General features: G+C 31.3%; 1 protein-coding gene and 1 pseudogene across 1 annotated transcript in view; one reads left to right on the top strand and one right to left on the bottom strand.

The window, feature by feature from the left end:
- Positions 1 to 20,166, bottom strand: part of Cep126 (centrosomal protein 126) — a 71,407-nt gene that overhangs the window by 8,688 nt on the left and 42,553 nt on the right. Inside the window, exons 7-9 of the mRNA XM_026392493.2 lie at positions 5,073 to 5,182; positions 4,219 to 4,294; positions 2,540 to 2,758 (exon numbers count right to left, since the gene is read on the bottom strand). Coding sequence (XP_026248278.2) covers positions 2,540 to 2,758; positions 4,219 to 4,294; positions 5,073 to 5,182 — 405 coding nt within the window. The remainder of the gene's footprint in view (positions 1 to 2,539; positions 2,759 to 4,218; positions 4,295 to 5,072; positions 5,183 to 20,166) is intronic.
- On the top strand, positions 13,111 to 13,309 carry LOC113185378 (small nuclear ribonucleoprotein G pseudogene; annotated as a pseudogene).

Below are 20,166 nucleotides of genomic sequence, written 5' to 3'. Positions count from 1 at the left end.
TTTAATCATCATGAAGTAACATGTCTATTTAGCTTTCTACTGTCTGATAATATTACATTTAAACTAGCTTTTCTATATTCTTATGTTTTGAATATGTGGTTTAGAAATAGAATATAATTTTATCATAAAATTCCATTTGACAAATTTTGTCTTTTAAGTGTAGTATTTAATCCATTTACATATATTGTGAATATATTTGTACATACCATCTTATAGGATAGTATTTCCATTTGTTCTACCTCTTCTATGTTTTTCTTTTCTTTCTTGTTTTATTTTGGATTAATATAGTATTTTTTGAATGCCACTTTCCCTTCCTTACTAGTTTGAAAGTTGTATATTATATTTCTAGTCTTTTAGATGTGACTCTAATAATTACTAGAGGTATATTTCAATTATCAGCATTTAAACTTAATCCGTATCTTTACCCTATTCCTTATCAAGAATCCTAGTGTATGTTACCTCTATTTGTTTTCCCAACTTATGTATATTTATAGGTATTTGAATTCTAAATCTTTAAACACATGATGCTTTGTTATACTTTTTAAATAAAATGTTTGTTCAAATTAACTCAGATTAATTTCTATCTGCTAAAGTGCATTTGTTAGAATTTCCTTAGTGTCTATTAACTAAGTTTTTGTCTGAACATATTTTTAATTTGCTCTGATTTTTGAGAGACATTTTCACCTTGAAAGATTTTAAGTTTAGTAAATTGAACACATTGTTCAATACCTTCTGATATCTTTAATGTTTTCTGCCATCTTTGTTACTGATTAAAATTTAAAATGTGTCTTGGTGAGAATTTCTTTTCTTTGTGCTGGGCTCTGAAACCATACATACAAGGGGATTTCTTTTTATTTACTCTGAAATGTGTTAGGTTTTTGAATTTGTAGGTTGGTATTGTTCATCAGATTGGAAAAATTGCCAGCTGTTATTACTTCAGATATTGCTTGTGGTCTACTTCAGACTTTCTTATTCCTTTGTCTTTTAAACTCTTTCAAAATTTCCATCTCTTTGTGTCTTTGTACTTTATTCTGGATAAGTTTATTTGATTTATATTCCAGTTTACTAATTCACTCTTCAGATGTCTGTAATCTGCTGAATTTTGAATTTCAATTATTATATTTTCCATTTCTAGGCATTCTGTTTGGCCCATTGTTTTTTCAAATCTGCTTGGTCATTCTTTATAATAGTTTATTATTCTCTGACTGGATTTTTAAACATAGTTCTGATTACTTTAAAACATATAAATGTAGTTATAGCCTGTGTCTGGTAATATCATTATCTAAAACACTGTTTGGGTCTGTTTATTTGGTCTTGTGGTTTCTTTTGATTTTTTAATGGTGCCTTTTTCTTTGTGGATCAAGTTATTTTATCTTATTTTTATTTTTTTTTAAATTGTGGGCTGCTTATTTTCCTTTGTGAAAATTCTTTAAAAACTAAAATATGAGTATGTTTCTACAGAAGGGACATAAATTTACTTTTTTTCAGATATTTTGGGCTGTTACTAGATTGAGGTCATTCTAAATTAAATTCTTTGTTTGAGACTTTAAAGACTACTCAAGTAGTGTGAATATGGGTTGTAAATTTGTGTGGTAGTTATACTACATGGTGGTTCTAAATTCTCATGGATTTCTCTCTGACCCCTCATCTGCTCAATACTGAAGTTCAAAAATTACAAGTTTCTTTCTCTTTCTTTTCTTTTTTTACCTTTCCCTCCTTTCTGTGTATGTGCAATGCATAGATCCTTGTACGGTACGGCTTTATGTGGGAGGCTCTTTTATGAGACTACTAATCTTCAGTGGGCCCTGGGTTTCATCTTCTGTCCCCTCTATGTTGTTTTTATACTCTCTGAGTCTTACTGTGGGCTGCCCCTTTTCCTTGGATTTCACTTGTGAAATGAAAATATCCTGAGTTAAATATGCTCAGAATATAAGCTAACTGTAGCATTCTCCTTCTCTTTCTGAGTTCTTACAAATTTCTGAGTCTTAAAAATTTGTTATATTCTTGCTAGCTCATTGCTATATTTAGATTTTAAAATACTTAATCAAGAATTTATAGTTGTTTTCATGGATGGTCAATATAGGTACCCTGCCTGTCCATGTTCATATGTTTCTCAAACACAGTAAGGCTTTTGGTATCATCATAAATGATGTCATAAATGATATGGTATACTTGAAGCAGTATGATTTCATTCAGATAAATTCTTAATTTGTGTATACTCCATTAATCTAGATAGATGTTGTATTTTTATTTTTTATTTTATTTTTGGTACCAGGGATTTAACCCAGGGGCAGCTGACTACTGAGCCACATCCCCAGCCCTATTTTGTATTTTATTTAGAGATGAGTCTCATTGAGTTGCTTAGTTGCTTTTCCTGAGGCTGGCTTTGAATTTGCAATCTTCTTGCCACATCCTCCCAAGCCTCTAGGATTATAGGTGTGTGCCACTTTGATTTTTTAAAATTAAATTAAGATTAAAATGAAAATAGTCTAATTTCAAAACACCACATTTTCCACAAAGGATATTCTTTCACACTTACAGCGTAACCTTCCATTCAGATGATTAAGGGATTGTAGGATCTTTTGTTCCTCAGCTGATAGTGTACAGATGTTGAATTGCTGGGCCTTACTTAAATTCAGATTTGATTTCTGTAGTTGCTTGTTATTCATGACAGTTAGAATTTCATCCTCAGGTACTGAAGCTTTCACTAGGTTTTCAGCTGTCAAAAACTCAGAAGTACTGTCTGAAACCACAGAAACTTTATATCAATTATTCTTTGATCCCTTTATGTTTTTGGAATCAGCCCTTATACGTACTAGGATGAATTATGTGTGTATACATTATTTCACAAATAGAAATACAGTAAATATTCTATTACTTTGCATTTTATATGTTAGGATCCTCAGTATGAGCATTTTCCTATCCTTAATTTAAAAAATCCAAAATAATAGAAATGAGGCAATAGAAATCCCTAGAGTATTACTTAAATAAAAGAATAAAATACACTAGGTTTAGATAATTTTTGTGTTATTTTTTTACTCATTGATGGTACAAAGACAATATAAAGGAAATTGTCTTTTTAGTAGCAGTTAAATTAACTATAAACAAAAGAATAAGAGAAAAGGAACTTAGAAGAGAAACAGAATTGATAGCCTAGAAACAGACCCAATTAGATTAAGAGTATATGATCAAAGAAGCATTAAAGACTTGAGAGAAGGGAAAGATGACTCAATAAATTAGTTTGATGCTCAATAAAGAGCTTAATTTAGAGTTTCATTTGCCACTATTCATCTAAGAAATTCCAGTAATTGAAGAGTTAAATTTAAGGAATCAAACTATTAAAACAACCTATATGAAAAGGAAATATCTGTAAATTTCTGTACTGGGAAGTTTCTTTGAATTTAAAAATAATGGAGAAATCCTTAAGAAAAGGTTAACACATGTTTTTCTAAGGTTGGGCCAATCCCTGACATTCTAGAGGGCAAGGCTATTGTATGTTTTGTTCATGACTTTATAACCTAATATTTACTTGTAAGCAGAAAATTAGCTCTCAATAATCATTTATTGAATGAACAAATGAAAATTAATACTTACATATGTAAAAATACAAAATAAGTGTAATATAGTAAAAATAACCAAGCAATGAAAACATTTTATTCAAGAATTTGTAAAAATTATCTAATACATATGGAAAAATAAGATGAAGAGACAATTTACCAATTTACCAAAAAATACATAAAAAATTTAGCATATTATTAATAAAATATAAAATAAAAACTAATATAACACTGTTTCCTTGCCTATCATATAAGCATGATTAGAAGTGACTCTTTAAATTGACATATACCACTGAGAGAATTTCTAAAGGTAATACTTTTTTGGAAATACTTTAGCAATATATATGAAAAGCTATATCAATACATCTGTCCTTTGATCCAGTATCATTACATGCCAGATACTGTAATTTTAATTCTAGGAATCTATCCTACAGAAATAATTGACAAGTCAGGAAATAATTTGCTGTAGAAAAGATGATCAATGCATTGTTATTATGAATGAAGAAAAACTGGCAATGAACTGAGTGTGTAGGGATGAGGAAAAGTTCAGGTTCTAAATGGTATTTTAGCATTCACATAAAATGTAAGCAACTGAGAAAATCCATATAAGAAAAGAAAATTGTTGGAAACAAAGCTCTGAAGAAAATGTACGGACCAATACCTTCTCCATCATTAGAAGTACCCCTTGTAGTTAGTTTTGGCTCATTTGAACTTAGCTGGGCACTTTGTCCAAAATTCTATAAAAATAGAATAGTAAATCAGAACATGATTCCACATTTAAAATTTATGACATATAATGAACTTAAAAATTTTAAAATTGCTGCCTATATTTTCAGCTGTCATTATTCAATAACAAAATCATCACCAATATCCCTTGAAAATTATAAAGCTCATTTGATTTTCCTTTTTGCCATGTCTTCCAGGAAGCTCAGATTCAAGTAGGATGTTCAATCAGATAGGACTGTCTTAGTCTTTATGATTAAAATACATGCTTCCTTTATTCATGATTCTAGTTTTCCTTCCTTCCTTCCTTCCTTCCCTCCCTCCCTCCCTCCCTCCCTCCTTCCTTCCTTCCTTCCTTCCTTCCTTCCTTCCTTCCTTCCTTCCCTCTCTCTTTCCCTTTCCCTTCTTTCTTCCTACTTTCCTCTCATCTTTTCTACCTCCTTTTCTTTTTCTTCTGTATATTTCAAAAACTTTGTTGAATTTTGTTGTGCATGACCTAAGTTTTTTCCAGAATTCGTTATAAACAATAACAGATAAAATAACAATAGTGATTTCTTAAAAGTTGATTTAAAACCTTTATTGGTAACAGATCATATAGGCTAATTACAGGACAGAAAATAAGTACAGTACAAAAGCTTAGTGTAAGATTCTAAGACTGCATCACAAATGACTTTGGCTATATTTATATTTATGTTGTGGTATATAGTTTACAGCAAGCACTGTAACAGCATTCTGTTTCCCACACAATTTTTTTCGCTATTATATAGAAATTTTTACTAATGCTGTACTTACATTTATTTGCTCACTGTACTTCTGTCCTACAGATCCAGGGTTTTTTCTTTTCTGCTCTAAAGGACTTCTCCTCTTATTTTCAATTTGCTTTCTTCTTCTAACAGTAGAATCTTAAACAAATGCCAGCACAATGTCAGAAATTATACAAGGTGAGTATACTATATCAATGCAAACTTTCCAATTACCTTGGAACATCACAGAAAACTTATTTATTTCATCTATAAATTTCATTGAGTTTTATGTTCTTTGAATGGTAAAATTACAAGGATAAATTCAACACAATTCCTGCTTTTGAGGGACTTATGCTTTGGATCAGTGACTTCTGACACTTGGTGCTAGAACACCAGGAAGGTATGTAAAATAAGCCATTGGTGTGCAGGAAGAACATATTAGAATTCTAATTTATGCTTTTTTAAAAATTAGAAATTAAACTTTACTCATGCAATAAATGGTTGACACTGATAATCTAGTTAGTTTGCAAGATAGATTGTTATATATTGCACATAGTAATCTTGGTTATCTTGAAGGAATGAAAGTTACAAATGAAACAAAAATCAACTTAAAGTATATTAAAGACATAAGAATTAGAAAAGAAACATTGGAACCGCTAAAAGAAAATTTAAGTTTAACACTTCAAGATATTGGCACAGGTCACCAACTTTCTGACAAGGCTTCTAAAACTCAAGAAATAAAACCAAGAATCAATAAGTCAGAAGGATTCAAATGAATAATCTTTTGTGCAGCAAAGGAAACAAGAGTATGAAGAGAGAATCTATAGAATGGGAGAAAATCTTTGCCAGCTACTCTTCTGATGGAGGTTAATAACCAGGTTATATGTATAACACAAAAAACTTAACATCAAAACACAAATAATTAATTAATGTGAATATGAACAACATATATCTCAAAAGAAGAAATGCAAATGGCCAAGAAATATATGAAAAAAATGTTCAATATCCTTAGCAATCAAGGAAATGTAAATCCAAACTACACATAGATTTCCTCTCACTCCAGTTAGAATGGCAATCATAAAAAATACAAGTAATAAGTGCTGTGAGAAAAATAAAACAATAATAACATTGAATGTAAATGGCCTAAGCTCATCAAACAAAAGACATAGACTGGCAGATTGGATTAAAAAACACGACCCAACAATATGATGTCCTCAAGAGACTCACCTCATAGACAAAGACATCCACAGACTGAATGTAAAAGGATGGGATAAAACTTACTCACATGATCTTATCCACAAGCAGGGTTTCTATACTCATATCAGATAAAGTTGGCTTTAAGCCAAAGTTAATCAGAAGGGTCCAAGAAGGGCCATTTCACACTGCTTAAGGGAATTATACATAAACAGGACATAACAATCATAAATATTCATGCCCCATTCGGTGGAGCATCTACATACATCAAACAAACCCTTCACAATTTCAAGAATCAAATAGACCACAAAACAATAATACTGAGTGACTTCAACACACCTCTCTCATTACTAGATAGATCCTCCAAATGAAAACTAAATAAAGAAGCTATAGAATTAAAAAAATGCAATTAATAATTTAGACCGAGCAGACATATGTAGAAAATGTCATCCATCAAGGACTGAATACACTTTCTTCTTAGAAGCACATGGATTCTTCTCTAAAACACATCATATCTTAGGCCACAAAGCAACTCTTAGCAAATACAAAAAAATAGAGATAATACCTTCCATTCTATCAGATCATAATGGAATGAAATTAGAAATCAACAATAAAATAAAAAATAGAAGCTACTCTAACATGGTATTAAATGACCAATGCATAGTAGAAGAAATCATGGATGAAATAAAAAATACTTAAAAAAATACTTAAAGGTAAATGAGAATTGTGATACAACTTATGAAAATCTCTGGGACAGTATGAAGGCAGATCTGAAAGGAAAGTTCACTGCATTGAGTACATTCTTTAAAAGATAGAAAGTCACCGAATAAATAATCTAACATTACATCTCAAAGCCCTAGAAAAAGAACAAAAAATCAGGAAATAATTAAAATAAAAGCCAAAAATCAATAAAATTAAAACCAAAAATTCAAAAAATAGATGAAACTAAAATTTTGTTCTTTGAATAAGTAAATAAATTGATAAACCCTTAGCCAAACTAATGAAGAAAAAAAGAGAGAAAACTCAAATCACTAAAATTTGTGATGAAAAAGGAAGTATATGACCTATCCAAATTGCAACAGCAAGACATAGAAAATTTAAGCCTACCAACTAAGAAAAGACCAGGACAATGACACATCAAGAAAAGAAGGTTTTAGAATATCCCTGATGAATACAGATGCAAAAATTCTCAGTAAAATTCTGGCAAATCACATACAAAAACATATTAAAAAGATAGTGCACCATAATCAAGTGGGATTCAGGGTTGCATGGTTGGTTCAACATATGGGAATAAATAAGTCACATCAACAGACCTAAAGACAAGAACCACATTATTATATCAATAGATGTAGAAAAAGCATTTGACAAAATTCAGCATCAATTCATGCTCAAAACCCTAGAGAAACTAGTGATTGTAGGAATGTACCTCAACATTATAAAAGCTGTATACACCAAACCGAAGGCCAGTATCATTCTAAATGGAGAAAAATTCTACAGATTAGAACAAGACAGGGATGTCCTCTTTCACCACTTTTATTCAACAAAGTCCTTGAAACCCTAGCCATAGCAACTAGACAAAGGAAGAAATTAAAGAGATACAAATAGGAAAAGGGCACTTACACTATCACTATTTGCTGGTGACATGATTCTATATTTAGAAGACCCCAAAAATCCACCAGAAAACTTCTTGAACTCATAAATTAATTCAGCAAAGTAGCAGGATATGAAATTAACATCCATAAATCAGCTGCATTCCTGTACATCAACGATGAATTAGCTGAAAGAGAAATTAGGAAAACTACCCCATTCATAATAGCCTCAAATAAACAAACAAACAAACTTGGGAATCAATCTAACAAAAGAAGTGAAAGACCTCAATAATGAATACTACAGAACACTAAAGAAGGAAATTAAAGAAGACCTTAAAAGATGGAAAGATCTCCTATGTTCTTGGATAGGCAGAACATGTCAAAAATGGCTACACTACCAAAAGCACTATACAGATTTAATGTAATTCCTATAAAGGTTCTGAAGACATTCTTCATAGAAATATAAAAAGCAGTCATGAAGTTAAATTTGAAAAATTAAGAGACCCCAAATAGTCAAAGCAATCCTTAGTGAGAAAAGTCATGTAGGTGATATTATAATACTAGACCTTAAATTATACTATAGAGCTCTAGTAACAAAAAATGGCATGATACTGGCACAAAAATAGATATGAAGACCAATGGTACAGAATAGAAGACACAGAAACAAAGCAACATAAATTCAGTTATCTCATACTAAACAAAGTTTCCAAAACCATATACTAGAGAAAACATAGCCCTTTTAACATATGGCGCTGGGAAAACTGGAAATTCTTATGTAGTAATTGAAATTGAACCACTATATCTAACCCTGCACAAAAATCAACTCAAATTGGATCAAGAACCTATGCATTAGACCAAAGACCCTGCACTACTAGAAGAAAAAGTAGGCCCAAATCTCTATAATGTCAGTTTAGGAGCTGAATTCCTCAATAGGACTCCTAAAGTGCACAGGGTAAAACCAAGAAATAAAAGTAATTGTATCAAGCTGAAAATCTTCTTCACAGCAAAGGAAACATTCAAGAGTGTGAAAACAGAGCCTACAGAATGGGAAAAATTCTTTACTACCAGCACCTCAGATAGGAGCATTAATCTCCAGGATATATAAAGAACACAAAAAACTTAACATCAACCCCCCCCCCCCCAAATAACCCAATCAATAAATAGGCAAAGGAGCTAAACAGACACTTCACAGAAGAATAAATACAAATGCCCACCAATTATATAAAAAATGTTCAACATCTCTAGCAATTAGAGAAATGCAAATTAAAACTACACTGGGATTCCATGTCACTCCAATCAGAATGGCAATTAACAAGAATACAAGTAATAATAAATATTGGCAGGGATGTGGGAAAAAAGGTAGGCTCATATATTGTTTGTGGGACTGCAAATTGGTTCAACTACTCTGGAAAGCAGTATGGAGATTCCTCAGAAAACTTTGAATGGAACTACCATTTGCAAGCTATCCCACTCCTAGGTTTATACCCAAAGGACTTAAAATCAGCATACTACAGGGATGCAACCACTTCAATGTTTATAGCAACTCAATTCACAAAAGCCAAACAATGGAACCAATTTAGGTACTCTTCAACAGATAAATGAATAAAGAAACTGTGGTATATGTACACAATGGAATATTACTCAGCATTAAAGAAGAATGAAATTATGGCATTTGCAGGTAAATGGATGGAGCTGGAAAACATCATGCTAAGCAAAGCCAAACCCAAAAAATCAAAGGCAGAATTTTCTCTCAGATAAGTGGAGGCTGATCCATAATGGAGGCAGCATGGGAAGAATAGAGGAACTTTGGATTGGGCAAAGGGAAATTGGGAATGGGAGGGGGCATGGGGATAGGTAAGATGGTGGAATGAGACTGACATCATTACCCTAGGTGCATGTATGATTGTATAAATGGTGCAACTTTGCATTGTGTACAACCAGATAAATGAAAAGGTTTTCTCCATTTGCATACAATGAAACAAATTGCATTCTGCTGTCATGTATAATTAGAAAAAAAAATGTTGTGTTCTGATTAAGGTTCATATGCACATGTTAGTATAGTAATACATATGTACAGCATATATATTTCTCAAAATTTTATTAATAGTGATAATATTTGATGCTGTTGGTTTAGAAGGATGGATACAAAGTTAAATGGATTATTGCAGTAAAGTGCTTAAATTGCATGTAGAATTATAGACAGAACTAAATGAAAGCCCAGAGGATTAGAATGAATTAAAAAATTAAGAAAGCTTTCATAGAGAATATTATATCTGAGCTTGATGTTAAAAGGAGTAGTGGATTCACAAGTAAAAAGGTGTTTTGAGACAGGAAGAACATTATGTGCAAAGACAAAGTTATTGTGGTATATACTTAGGTTTTTAGGGGCTAAGGAGTAGAAAATTTACTTAGTCTGGGGCATAGAATATGAATATTTATGTAAACATATAAATGTCTTGGGGAAGTACATGGAAGTATGAACATATGTTATATTAAGAGTCAGAAAGAAGAACAAAATTAAAGTATTTTGAGCTCTGAGATTAAATTATATACTGGAGAACATGGGTTTGAATATTAAATTTAATTGATGTTAATTATGATCCTATAGCTAATACACATACATATGCACAAATTTATGCAAATGATATATAAATATAAGTATAAAACAACAGACACAAAGAAGCCACCAATTTTCAGGAAAATTGTCCAGGACCTGAACATCTGAATTTTGAGAATCAGAAATAACATAATACTAGTTAATATTTACTTAGCATTTATAAATTTCCAGATATTGTTCTAAGGGCTATAGGTACGATTACTACCACCATCTTTACAGATAAAGAAATTTAGGCACAGGAGATGATAAATAACTTGTCCAAATTTGTAGAGCCAGTAAGGGGTAAAGCTGAGATTCAGCTCCACTTAGTTGGGCTCAAAACTCTAAAATTCTAGCTCTTATACATTATGCTAGTAACTTTCATGCTGATTTGATTGTGTCTCAGAAAAATAAACATATTTGTCATAGTGACCCAGTATATACACGTAGCTTTAGAAAACACATTCTTATAACATACGATGCCCACTGGTAGTTTCTATTCTAGAACATTCCAGCTCTAAAGTTAGACTTTATTTTAAAAATATCGGCTACCAGTCATTAAGTTGATTTCTCAGCACGCTAATGACTTAACCTCTAATCCATATATCTAAATTACAAGTAGACATTCAACCTATGCTTGAATGGTATAGTGATAGGGACCAAATGGGGCATCATCCATCTATCATTGTTGACAAGCTTGAATCCTGCCCCTTGCAACTTTATCCTTTCATTTAGTTTTATTTAGTTCTTTTAAAGCATAATAAACCTTCAAATATTTGTACAGAACTATTATATCTCTTAGGCTGTGTTCCTTTAATTGATCTTTAGATCTCCTCTCTAGTTCTGAGTCTCTAAAGTTTTTCGCATAGCCCTTTCTCTACATTCTTTATGAAGACAGAGTACAGCATTTACATCTAAATTTGGTTATTACTGAAAATAATTCTGAAATTATTGTAAAAAATTTTATTGACTTTGTAACAGTAATAGCAAACTTTTATTTTTGTCTTTGGTCCTTTACATATGTGTTAGTTTGGTGGGTTGGAGATTATTTATCCCAAGAACAGATACAGCATATACTTAAAACTGTTTATGTATTATTTCATTCACATATGTGCACCTAAATAATACCTAATAATTATTATAATAGCCAATAGCTTGGTCTCTTCTTTTCTTTTTTCTCGCCCCCCCCAACCGATGATTTTCTTGTCAATATTGAGGACTGAACCCAGGGGAGCTTTATCACTGAAATCCATCCCCTGCCCATTTTAATATTTTGAGAGACAGTCTTACTAAATTGTGTAGGGTCTTGCTAAGTTGACAAGGCTGGCCTTGAACTTGTGATTCCTCTTGTTTCAGCATCCCAAGTTGCTGGGATTACAAGTGTGTAGCACTGTGTCTGCCTAATTCTGGCATTAGGGTAAGTAATAAAACTTACCCTGGTATCTCTGGCCAAATTTCTAGTGTCATATGAAAATTCTAAATGTGATAGTATCACTACCCAGCTGTCTTTGTGGTTTTCTCAAAGAACAGCTGCCAAAACAGATACCTTCTTCCTTAGAATTGTAAAATGATTAAAAATATATTTTTGTGTTAATATTATATCAACACTAATATAATAAATATAAGGAATTCCTACCCATAATAAAAGATATAAAAATGTACAAAGACAATAGATATTTCAAAAAAGCAAAGCAAAGCACACATAATTATATGAAAATGTTCAAAATGCTCAATTCATTTATACTTAGGGTAATGCAAATTAGCATAATTAGAAACTATTTTACATCCTAATGATTAAAAACATTAGAAAGGGAGTCAGAGCTTTGGTGAGGACATAATAAAACAATTCAGATTACCTAGTAAAGGTGAAAACATACATACCCTAAGACCCAGCAACTTCAGAATCAGTAATGTTCAAAACTGTTCTTAGGGTCATTATTCATAAAAGCAAGAAATTAGAAGTAACCTAAATGTTTAATGATAGAATTAATTTTTTTTGTACATTCATATATAGTAAATATGAAGAAAGTAGAGGTAAATTAATCAATCTGAAAAAAATATTGATTGAAAAAAGAAAACCCCAGAAGAATAGAGATGACATAATTTCATTTATAAAATGCTTCAAAACTAGGTGAATCTAAACAATATTTTTTGGATACATTCATATGATGGTAAAATTATAAAGAAAAGCATGGAATAATTAACATAAAGTTCTGTATGGTGTCTGCTTCTGTCAGGAAAGAAAGGGAAGCAACTTGGAGAAGCATATGGAGTGATTTTCTATTTCTGAAACTGAGCAGTAAATACAGGACTCTTGTTCTTAGTCCCTGTTCTTATAGATAATATACATAATTTTGTATGTAAGATATATTTCACAATTTTAAAAAATCAAATGAATGGTTTGAGAGTTTTCTTGCTCAACCTAACTTCTTTGGTCTTGGTTTATCAGTTCAGTTGATCAGGATGATTTTGAATCTTGTTTCCACCTCTATTTCACTAATGACTTTGTTGTTTTGTGCCATCCACAAATTGAATAGATTGATGTGCTTTTTTTCCATGTATGTTATGGAAAAATCTGTTGTTATTTGGAGAGGTTTTAGAAAACAGTATATAGTAGCTAAGTGGTAAAGAACACAGACTTGTATTTCAAAGCAACTCAGAGACCATGATGTAGACACTGTGAATAAAGCTCTTGTTCCTGAGTTGAAAAATTTATGGATAAGATGTTAACATTGTCATTAAATGGTGGTAGACATGCCCAAAGAATATTGTGGGGATTTGATCCCTTATGAATGCATGATGATAACTACTGGATAACAGAACAATATTGGAATGGTGGTAATAGGAGGAAATATTATCATCATGTTAGAAGCCTTGGAACAAGTATACATAATGACTGTCCAGTAGAGAAATCCATGTCCCCTCTACAAAGAACCTATTTTATTTTACTATGATGTAAAAATTGGGTCATGTACATTTTCATCTTAAACTTTAAGTTAAATAAGCTTTTGTAATTAGTCCAAAAACAACACAAAACACAAGACTCTAGAGATAGAATGCTTTAATCCTGGGCCTCACTTATATTAGCTATGAAAATTATACAAGTTTGTTATCTCTATGTACCTCAGTTTTAATTTTATTTTTTATTAAATTTTTTGGTACTGGGGATTGAACCCAGCTATGTTTTACCATTGAGCTACATCCTCAGCCCTTTTATTTTTATTTTGATACAGGGTCTCAGGCTGTCCTAGAACTTGTGATCCTCCTGCTTCAATTTCCTGAGTTATTGGAATTATGGGCACACACCACTGTGCTTCTCAGTTTTAATTTTAAAACAAGGATAATGATATTATTTACTTCACATTCTTATTGGAGAATTAAACTTGTTTCCATTTGTAAAGTGCTTAGAATAGCACTTAGAATAGTGCTTCAAATGGACACAGAACAAATGCTATCTAATTTTTACACAACAATTTGTTTCTATGTTTCTGATCAAATTTCTGGTCTCATAAAAACTATTTATTCTAGGGTAAAAACGCTGGAGCTACAATTCAGAATTCTAGTTCTCCTTCGAATTTTTAAAAACTGAGTATAACGTACATAGAATAGTGCACAATTATAAGTAAACAGATTCTATTCACAAACCCAGATCACGAGTACTAAAAAACTCCTTTTACCTATTCCCATTTTATTCCCCACCATAGGTTTACCTGCTTTTGATATAAATGGAATATAATTTCCATTTTTATTGTCCAATTTTCTTTTGTAAAACAGTATGGTGTGAAATTCATTTGTTATTTTTTTAGCAATAGCTTATTCATTTTCACTGTGGTATGTCATTAAATGAATGCTTGAATTTCACTTAATTCGTACTATGTAGTTAATATAGATAATTCCCAGTTCTGATTATAAAGGTGCTAAGAAAGTTTTTGAACATGTCTTCTGGTTTCCACATGAATCAATCTCTCTCTGTCTCTTTAACACACATATATACAATTTATTGCTAGGTCATAGAGCATACACATATATTCAACTTTTGTAGATATGAGAATTTCCAGTTGATATACATCTTTATCAATCCTTGGTTTTGTGTCTTTCCAATTTTAGCTATTCTGATGTAGTTGTATCTAATTTTTTAAATGTGCATTTTCCTAATGACTAGTGAAGTTCAGACTTTTGAATATGTTTATTGACCATTTGGATATTCTCCTTTATGAGAAACATATTCCAAACATATTCCATTTTTAATAGAGGGTTGATCTTTTTGATGTGTTACCTAGACTAGTTATTCAGTCAAACACTAATGTTGCTATTGCTCTGATAGTACTATTAGTTATTTCTGCAACTGTATTTTGTAGATATTATTAAAGTCTCATAACCAGTTTCCTTTAAGGATGGTAGATCAATCAAGATATTATAGGTGGTCTTGATTAAACCAATTAAAAGGATTTAAAATCAACTTTAAATAAGTCTTCCTTGAGAAAATAAATTTTTTTTCCTGTGGAGAGTCATGTTAGCCATGCCTATAATTTGTAGCCTGCCTTACCAATTTTGGATTTACCTAGACAGGCCCCATATTAATATATACCAATATCTTGCAATAAATCTCTTTGTAGCTCTTTACTGACACTGCTTTTCTAATTTAATTCTGGCTGATACAATTGGGTTGTCTTTTTCTTAATTCTTCTTTAATTGTAGTTCTTATTTATTGCAGTTCTGGTTAGGAGCTCTTTGTCAGTATTACACAATCCAAATATTTTCTGCCACCCTGGGTGTGCCTTCTCAATCCCCCCTTTTTTTTTTGGATGAAAAACATCTGTAATTTTTTTTTTTGGTCCTGAGGATTGAACCAAGGACACCTCATGCATGCCAGAAAATTGCTCTCCTATTGAGTCACACCCCCCAGACCAAAAGGTTCTAATTTTATTGTACAAATTGTTAATATTCTTCCTCACAGTCTTTGCTTTTTTAATACTGTGTAAGAAATCTTTGACCATCCTAAAATCATAAACATATTCCCTATATCATATTTAGGAGAATCTTATTATAAAAATTTTTTTTATAATAAGAAAAAGATTCTTTACATATTTAGATCTATAGTTCACTTTGATTTTTTTTTGTGTACAGAATGAGGTCAGGATCATTTTCACTAATTTCATATAGTCTTCCATCTGATGAATAATAAGATGAACCTTTATTATCTGCTATCCACTGCCACCTTTACCAAAAATTAAACAGTTGAAAATGTGGGTTCATTTCTATACTCCATATTCTATTCTATTGGTCTAAATATCCTTATGCAAATGCCATATTATACTAATTACTGTATCTTTTATACAATATGTAGTAGTATAAGTTTTACAACTTTATTCACTGAGATTATTTCAGCTATTATTGGCCGCTGCATTTTCACATAAATGTTACAAAGAATTTGTCAATTTTAACAAAAATTCTGCTGAAACTTTAATTGAGATTGTACTACAGTTATAGATTAGCTTTAGGAGAACTGGCTTCTTTATAATACTGACTCTTCTAAGGCATGAACATTTTGCAGGTCTTTATTTCTCTCAATAGTGTTTTATAGCCTTCCATGAAAGGAGCCAGGCAAAACTTTTTATATTTATCCACTTAGGTGTGTGTGTGTGTGTGTGTGTGTGTGTGTGTGTGTGTGTATATATATATATATATATATATATATATAACTTTATTTATTTATTTTTATGTGGTGCTGAGGATCAAACCCAGTGCAGTGCCTCACCCATGCTAGGCAAGCACTCTACCACTGAGCTACAGCTTCAGTCCTCCATAGGTTTATATTTTTAAATGTTATTTAAAAAGTATCATTGTTCAATTTCTCGGGTCTTCCTATATTTATCAATTAGTTTAATTTATTTTCAATTCCCCATACCCATCCAATTACATATTTAGTATGGAATCTGTCTTATTTCTGGAGTAAAACATATTAATATTCATTTTTTCTGTCAGTGTCATATTTCTATAAAATTTCTCTCAAATGATACCTTTTCTCCTTAAGTTTATTCTTTAGTCAAAAAAAGTTTCACAGTCTCTATTCTTTACAAAACTCACTCTTTAATCATGTTCATATACTGTATCCAATCTCCTAATATTTAACTGATGAAACAGAGGCCATCCAAACTCAGTTCTTTCCTTAGCCACTCTAAATATCTCTTCTTTAATTTGCCTTATAGGCTAAAGTTTATCTCAAAGGAAAGAAATATGAAGAGTTATAAAAAATGCTAGAGTAGAATGTCATAGGAAATTAGACATTGAATCAAGAATATTAAAAGAGGATTTGCTCTTAAAAGTTGAATCCATGAATTGTTTCTTCTATTTCTTTCATGCTTTTAACTTTTTTCCTGTTAAGATTATTGATCTATACTAATCCTTCCATAAAAATGTTTCATAATGTACCTATTCAAGTCACTGTCATAGACATTATTATACATGGCTAAAACTGCTTTGGAAGAATGGCTTATATTAATTTAACCCTGCATCCTCACTGCTCATTCTGGATTATTATTTTTTTTTTCATTTGAAATATTATATAGAGCATAGTAAAGAACAGATATTGAACAAACATAATTGAAGTTCCCTGTGTATCAAGGTTGCCTCATGCTCTAATATGAATGGTGCTGTTTGGAGTTTTGCAATTTATAACCTGAACAACTACAATGCAATTGTGCTATTATAGACACTTGTTCTTCTTCCCTCCCTAGAGATAATTTCTATTCTAAATTTATGTTTATCATTAATATGTCTGCTACAATTTTACTACCCATGGATATGTCTAAAAGCCACGTAGTATCATTTTATATTCTTATAAAAATTTATTAACGTATTCTAACTCTACAATTTTCCTCTCATTTGGGATATTTATTCCTATTAATATGTGGTGTGGGAAAAACTAGTAGATGAATATTGGATGAGAAAGGAGAAATGGGGATATTGGATATTTGAGGAGAACAAGGGTTTGAAATAGCTATTGTAAAAGATGGAGAGTGAATTTACCAGAGAAATAGTCAGATTAATGGGTAAAGTTGATAATTAGGGGCTGATGATCATGAATCTACAGTGTAATCAATATACTTGGTACATTGTGTACATTCTCTCTGCTACTTAGAAGCAAACTGAAAGTAGATTAAGTTTTTTTCTTGGAAGATGGAGGGTTGCCTGACTGGTGCAAAGGAGCAAAGAGTTTAAGATATTGGCAGAAGAATTATTAAAATGATGGACTATTAAAACTAAGCTAGATAAGTAGTAGAAAATAGCTGATGGAATGAAATACGAAAGCAGAGAAAATAATGAACTACAGATCTGTGAGATAAAAGAATGGTAGGAGTAAGAAGAGAAAGAATAAGAGTCTGTAGTCATAGTAGATAATGTGATCGAGTTACTGATTATAGAAGTAGAGAAGTTATAATCATGGTAAGGGCCAAGATATCACAAAAAGGAGGAGAATTTATGGATGTTGGCAAGGTTCAGGATGGAGCAAGGGGAATGCGTAGTTGAGGCAGAATGTTATAGAACATCATTTTTTTTTAAAGAGAGAGAGAGAGAGAGAGAGAGAGAGAGAGAGAGAGAAAGAGAATTTTTAATATTTATTTTTTTAGTTTTCAGCAAACAAAACATCTTTGTTTGTATGTGGTGCTGAGGATCGAACCCGGGCTGCACGCATGCCAGGTGAGCTAGCTACTGCTTGAGCCACATCCTCAGCCCCTATAGATTGTCATTAGTAATGAAAAAGGATTGAGGAAGGTCAACATGTTAAGATTGTTCATCCATGTTTATGTTGAATTATCTAGTACGATGGCAAAAACTTTGCAATAGAAAGGAATACTGTGAACCAGATGACATGGTTATCTTTAGGGAGGAAATTACTTGAGACATTGGAGGGGATTATAGCTGAATGTCTTAGACCTCATGGGGATAGTTTTTTTCCTAGAGGACTGTGGAAGATTTAATAAAGAGCAAGATATCATCCAGAATTGTCAACTCTAGGCACATAAGAATGTGAAAACAGAAATGACCTGGCAAATAGGAGTGGGAAAATGAAAATGAATAAATTCTCACTGAACTATAATTTGTTATTACCATAGAAGTAACTTAAAATGTTAGACATTTAGTTTTGAAAAAAATCTTGAATGACTGCTAAGTATTTGGTTTTGTTAGAATTTTTAGATTTTCTAATTATTGTAGTAAGAGGTATAGATATATACAACAGTTTGAATATTTTTACATCTATCAAAATGTGGCTAAAATTCTTTATGTTTCCAGTGTTTCTTATATTCCTGAGAGAAGTACCTCCTTTCATTAAATATCAGGAAAATAGTAGTTTCTCCAGTTGAAAATACATATCCCATTCTTTTATCAGAGAATGAGGATTCTAGTAGGCTACCCTTTATTATATAAGCTATTTGGGAAACTCAGTTTCCAATTATTTTTTCTGATAGCTCAGAGTCTGATACATGATATATGTTTAGTAACTATATTTATTGTATGGTTTTAGTAGAAAAAAAGCACAGGTCTTAGAGCCATAGAAATCTGGATTTCTATGTTCTGTTATTTATTAGTTCTTGCCATAGGGCATTTCTGTTTCCTTCTTTGCAAAATGGGATTTTTAAAAATGTTTATTTTTCAGGGTTACTATAAAGTTTAGTAAGATAATAAATTTAAAGTCCTTAATCCTGTAATTAAAAGAAAATAGAAATTAGAAATAGATAAACATCATTATTTATTTATTATTTATTATTATTACATAATCTGTATGAGACTTTTATTTTTGAAGTATTAAATTAAAGTTATATTGTGAAATAACTGGGTAAAAAAAGAAACTCTAATGAGAGAAAAAAAAATTTAAATTTAGATCTTTGTATACAAGCACTGAAGACTTTTATATTGCAGTCTTTGCATTTAATTTTCTATCTGGCAATGTGTTTGTGCCCGCCCAATTCACAGAAAAGTTGGGGTGCCTATGAATTGTCAGGCACCGTTAGGGCCTGGAGACACAGTGATGAAATACAGAAAAAGTTTATTTTCCCTAAAAGTTTACGGTCTAATTGAAGAAGACTTTGAATATTAAATTTTAAATTAACTCTCTCTTTAATTATAATATTTATTTATACCTTTGGAAAAAGAAGTGTTGCTTTTCTGGATTATTTTCTGGATTTCTCTCTCTCTCTCCCCGCCCTGCCCCCCAGTCCTATTTCTCCATAAGCAACCAGTTCCTACTAGCAAGAAATATGGGCTCTTAGTTCATTCCCTCAGAAGAGGAAAAGTAGCTCATGAGGAGTCAACCAGTTGCTATGGGCAATGACAGTCTATATAGAAGTAATTTTTTAAAAAAAACTTAAGGCAATGGTATCATTCTTTTCCTTCTGTGAAAGTCAATATTTGTAGCAGATAAATGCAGAGCTATCACACTTTTGAAAAGAAATGGTAGGATTTGGTACATATTATTAACATATACAGTTCAATTTAATAGTTTTAAAGAAAAATAAAGGAATTTGTTATAATTACATTTTCTCAACTATTTATGATAATTTAAACAATTATATTCACTGTGCTTAACTTGACAGAAAATATGACTCCAATATTAATGACAGAATAATGTGGGAAAAGAATCAGATCCTATTTCTTACCTACTCTCTTCTAAATTAACAAGAGAAATCATGAAAAACATAAAACACTGGCAATACTTTCTAAGTTTACTTGAGCGTAGGTTGGGTCACTCAAAAGCTTCAGCT

The sequence above is a fragment of the Urocitellus parryii genome, chromosome 4 (assembly GCF_045843805.1).
Source record: "Urocitellus parryii isolate mUroPar1 chromosome 4, mUroPar1.hap1, whole genome shotgun sequence".
In the NCBI taxonomy this organism is placed as follows: Eukaryota; Metazoa; Chordata; class Mammalia; order Rodentia; family Sciuridae; genus Urocitellus; species Urocitellus parryii.
Note: the sequence above shows the minus strand (reverse complement) of the source record. Positions and strands in the feature narration are given on the sequence as shown.